Here is a 4,587-nt window from a genome sequence, read left to right as displayed (position 1 = left end):
CATGTCTGTGGACACTTGCGACTCCAAACGCGGTACATGTCCTTCGCGCTGGCCGCTTCCATAGTCCGTCCGATTCCATCGGTTCGTCTTGTTGGGACGCTTCATCGACGAGACTGAAACAGAATGTGCACGTTCATACTCCAACGCCGCCTTGATTGCTTCAGACAAGGTCTTGCTTTGACGGTACTTCACTTCCTCGCGGGTCTTCAATTTTAACCCTCGAATGAAGAACGTCACCTTGTCCAGCTCTGACATCTCCTGCACATCCGTGCAAACTCGACGGAATCGATATACTCGACTAAGTCTTTGCACCCCTTCTGCTGCAACGCAAACAGACGGTCGCGTAGCCGCTCTTGTAGATCACTCGGTTCGAACTCTTCACGCAAACCGTGTTCAAACTCCGCGAGTGTTGTAAACCCATGACCTTGCGACGCTAGCTCTTGATACCATGCAGCTGCTTGCCCTTGGAGGTTCGCAACAACCATCGCTAGACAGCGTGCTTCAACCGTTTCGTCGGTTTCGTACGTCAAGTTTTTCGCCGCAAAGAACGTCTTGACGCGATTGATGTATAACCTGCTGCTCTCGTTCAAATGCCCATGGTACGCTGGCATTGAGAGTCCCTCGACACGCCTTTCAGTGTCACGTGGTTGGCTTCTACCCTGATCGCCGTTACTAGACACACATTGAAGTAGCGCTGCTTGCATGTCCTGCTGCGCCTTCAGTTGATTCTCCTGTTGCGCTTGTTGATTTGCCAACGCTTGCGCTTGTGCTTGGGTTTGAGCCTCCAGCAGTTGTTGGATCATCTGCTGTTGGTGCTCCATAGTCCCAACTAACCTCGCAAACACTTCCTCCATGATTTCGATTGGAAAAAAGGTTTTATTACAGGCTCGCTAGGTAATCAACTAAGTCTTCCTTAATGTCGATCTTCGGTTTCTTCGCTTCGATCTTCAATCGCTTCGGTTACGTATCCGGACGACAGACTTAAAGTTGCTTGGACCTTGATAAGTTCGTCGAGAGCGTACTTAATACGGTTGCTATTTAAGCCGCTGTTCACGTTTCGCAGGTCTCGCTGAAAAGGCTCGTTCACTCGTTCCACTGTTCGGATCTTCTCGATCAGACTCTTTCTAATTGCGTCCAAGTTCTCGACGTCGATTTGTTCGAGATAGTGGATGGCGTTAAATGAGACTAACTCCCTCTGACTCGACGCCTTGCGCTTGAGGATGTTCTGGTCCCGCTGGATAACCTTTCTACTCGCCGCTGCCGCTCGCTCCGCTTTCCTGAATTCCTTCTTTACGCGTGACTTATTCTTGCCCATGCACGGGTTTCGTTGGCAGTGACTCTTCACACGCACCAAATGTCCCTTTCCCAACGGTTGACTCTGCCCCTACCGACTCTGATGCCGGATACTAAGGAGAGTACTGTCGAGGAAACATAAACACTTAGGCGATCGCTAGCTCTACACTAGTCGCTACGAAAGGTCGCCGTTGAACCTTTGCCTGAACTAGATTGAGTAACCTTAAAACATCCGAGCTATGCCCCTCGGTGTAAGTCCTTGCTGTCGAACTGAACTGAACAGAACCAGGAAGTGCTACCAAATGTAACGGTAGCGAGCTTCACTGAGTAAATTGGAAAGTGATTAGATTGTCGTCTTAAACTACTAACTACGAAAATGTATGCTATACTAAACTACATCGAGTAAATGTTTTTCTCTACGGCTTCTTCAACGGCCTTGCCCGTTAATGGTGCGACAATCTTTAGCTTGTTCTACAGCCTTGATCGTTTTGTTAACGATGCGACAAGCTGTATTCTTGGTCGGCAACCTTGCCATCATTACAATCGGCCGCAATTAGTACTACTCGGTCAAAGTCAAGATAGCCATCGTCGCCAAGAACATGAATGCCAACCAGAGCGCCTACACCACCGCATAGCAGCATGGTCTTCAGACCAGTCAGGTTTCTAGATGGATCAAGAACTTGGTTAGTTTGAAAGCAGCAGCAGCAAAATCGCCGCACAAGTTGACAGTGGGAAAATGCCATGGAGTGTCAAAGACTCTGGTCGAAGCCGAAGTGCAGACCTACTGCAAGTCCCTGCGCGACGAAGACATCGCTGTGGGTACAAAAGTGCTCATTGTCAAGGCATTGAGCATCCATCCTTCCTTCCACGGTGGCCGGGCGAAGGCATTATCAAACTGGGTCTACGAATTCTTGAATCGGAACCACCTGTGCCTTCGTCGTCCAACTCGCCAAGGACAGAAGCGTTCGAACCACCTGCAAGCTACCATGGACGACTTTGTTGGCAACGTGAACGATAGGTTCCTCTCTTTTGGTACCTTAGCCAATGTTCCGATGAATCGTTTGGTCAACATGGACGAAACACCAGTATACTTCGAACCCAAGTTGCACACAACAATTTCGAAGAAGGGCTTGAAGACTGTGTCGGCTCGCGTGTACTCGTCCCACAATCCTCGGGTGTCCGTGTGCTTGGCCGTGACAGCCACCGGCGAGATGTTGCCACCATACGTTGTGTTAAGGGGGTCCCGGGCGAAAAGGATCGATTCTTCCTGCCCCCCAACATGTTTGGTACGTGACAAAAAAATGCGTGATGGACGATCCGACGACAGAAGCTTGGCGAAAATCGGTCTGGGTGCCGTTTATTGGCGACGAAAGCCCGAGCGTGCTTCTACTCGACGACTACAAGTGCCACAAGCAACCATCATTCACTCGCAAAGTTGCGAAAGTAGGAACCGAGTTGGAAATTATTCCAGGTATTTACAATATTTTATTACAATTTTGATATATCGATGATATATTTAGGTGGATACAGTACACCTGTGTCCTGCAGCCTCTGGATGTGGGCATAAATAAGCCCTTCAAGGAGAACATCACCTGTGTCCTGCAGCCTTTGGATGCGGGCATAAATAAGCCCTTCAAGGACAACATTCGACACCAACACATGCTTTGGGCTGCAACACAGATGGTGGGAAACTCTGTCGTTGCATCCCCATCTCGCGAAGTTATTTTGGAATGGATCAGAAAAGCGTGGTCAGAAATTACTGTCGAAACAATTCTCAACGCGTGGCGCAAGTGCGGTTAACGTTATGGATATGTAGTGTGGAATATGTATATACACAACGATCTACTGTCTACTGGTTTGATGATACTCCTGGAGGTGGTCCATAAGGACGGCTTGAACAATACCAGCGTTTCGTTCGGAGCGTTGACGCTGGTATTTGCTCAGGGAGGTGCGGTAGTCCTCTACAACGATGGCAATATTGTTCGCAAAGTCTTATTTCTTCTTCAGCAAGCGCAAAGGGAGGAAGCCGGCGTGGCATGCTTACTCGCTGGCAACAAGGCGGAACACCTTGAGAACCTCTTCGAGGTTCCCATTTTCGCCTTTAACCTCAAGGCGGCAAACAACCAGGTCGTCGACTGTAAGGCTATCCCCACAAATGTCATGGCAGGTACATGAGCGGGTCCCTTCACCGCTCGACACACCCACGATGTCGACAGCCTTCAGCTCCATGAGTCGACGCGCACACAAACACACTGGCCAACGTCGTGTCGTCCTGGTACTGTCTGTCGTAGTTCGTAAATTAAAAGTTACCCACAACGTCAAGTCTTGAACTTGCGTGGCATAGGCTACAGTATACTACCGTATTCCCCACCTACCAGTACCCATCATTTCTCCTGGTCTAATAGTACCAATTTCAAAGCTGAGCTCATTGCAGAACGCTTTGTAGAATCCCCACGAGGCTGTACCCGTTTAAGATTTGATTGGTTGGTTTATAGCTCCAGTAAAGTCACCCCAAGTGTGTTTGTGTGCGCGTCGCCTCATGGAGCTGAAGGCTGTCGACATCGTGGGTGTGTCGAGCGGTGAAGGGACCCGCTCATGTACCTGCCATGACATGTGTGGGGATAGCCTTACAGTCGACGACCTGGTTGTTTGCCGCCTTGAGGTTCAAGGCGAAAGTGTGAACCTGAAAGAGGTTCTCAAGGTGTTCCTCCTTGTTGCCAGCGAGTAAGCATGCCGCGTCGGTTGCGCTTGCTAAAGAAGAAAGAAGACTTTGCGAACAAGTTTGCCATCGTTGTAGATGACTACCGCACCTCCCTGAGCAAATACCAGCGGCAACGCTCCGAACGAAACGCTGGTATTGTTAAAACCATCCTTTTGGACCACCTCCAGGAGTATCATCTAACCAGTGGCAGTAGATCGTTGTGTATATACATATTCTATACACGACATATCCATAACCGCACTTGCGCCACGTGTTGAGAACTGTTTCCACAGTAATTTCTGACCACGCTTTTCTGATCCATTCCAAAATAACTTCGCGAGATGGGGATGCAACGACAGAGTTTCCCACCATCTATGTTGCAGCCCAAAGCATGTGTTGGTGTCGGATGTTGTTCTTGAAGGGCTTATTCTGCAGCATCATTCGCTCATCGACGTACTTGGTCATCTGTGTATGGTGGCGGCGCTTTAGCGAGGGGTGGAAATTGTAAACTTGAAACAAATGGAGAAAATATTGGCAAATCTGAACCAAAATGTGCTGTCGAAGGTTTATCCCGAGGTTTCGTGGTTTATCCC

General features: G+C 49.2%; 2 protein-coding genes across 2 annotated transcripts; one reads left to right on the top strand and one right to left on the bottom strand.

Moving 5' to 3' along the window:
• Positions 1–913: 913 nt before the first annotated feature.
• Positions 914–1,315, bottom strand: H257_16889 (hypothetical protein; the record flags this gene model as incomplete). Its single annotated transcript, XM_009845497.1, has 1 exon — positions 914–1,315. One exon carries the CDS (start codon positions 1,313–1,315, stop codon positions 914–916), a length of 402 nt encoding a protein of 133 aa, XP_009843799.1.
• A 617-nt stretch (positions 1,316–1,932) lies between these two features.
• H257_16888 (hypothetical protein) lies at positions 1,933–4,021 on the top strand (the record flags this gene model as incomplete). The annotated part of the gene is made up of 5 exons (XM_009845496.1): positions 1,933–1,952; positions 1,982–2,325; positions 2,621–2,736; positions 3,169–3,430; positions 3,789–4,021. 5 exons carry the CDS (start codon positions 1,933–1,935, stop codon positions 4,019–4,021), a joined length of 975 nt encoding a protein of 324 aa, XP_009843798.1.
• Between the last annotated feature and the right edge of the window lie 566 nt (positions 4,022–4,587).

This window comes from Aphanomyces astaci, assembly GCF_000520075.1.
Source record: "Aphanomyces astaci strain APO3 unplaced genomic scaffold supercont1.94, whole genome shotgun sequence".
In the NCBI taxonomy this organism is placed as follows: domain Eukaryota; phylum Oomycota; class Saprolegniomycetes; order Saprolegniales; family Verrucalvaceae; genus Aphanomyces; species Aphanomyces astaci.
This window is presented reverse-complemented; position numbering and strand designations above follow the sequence as displayed.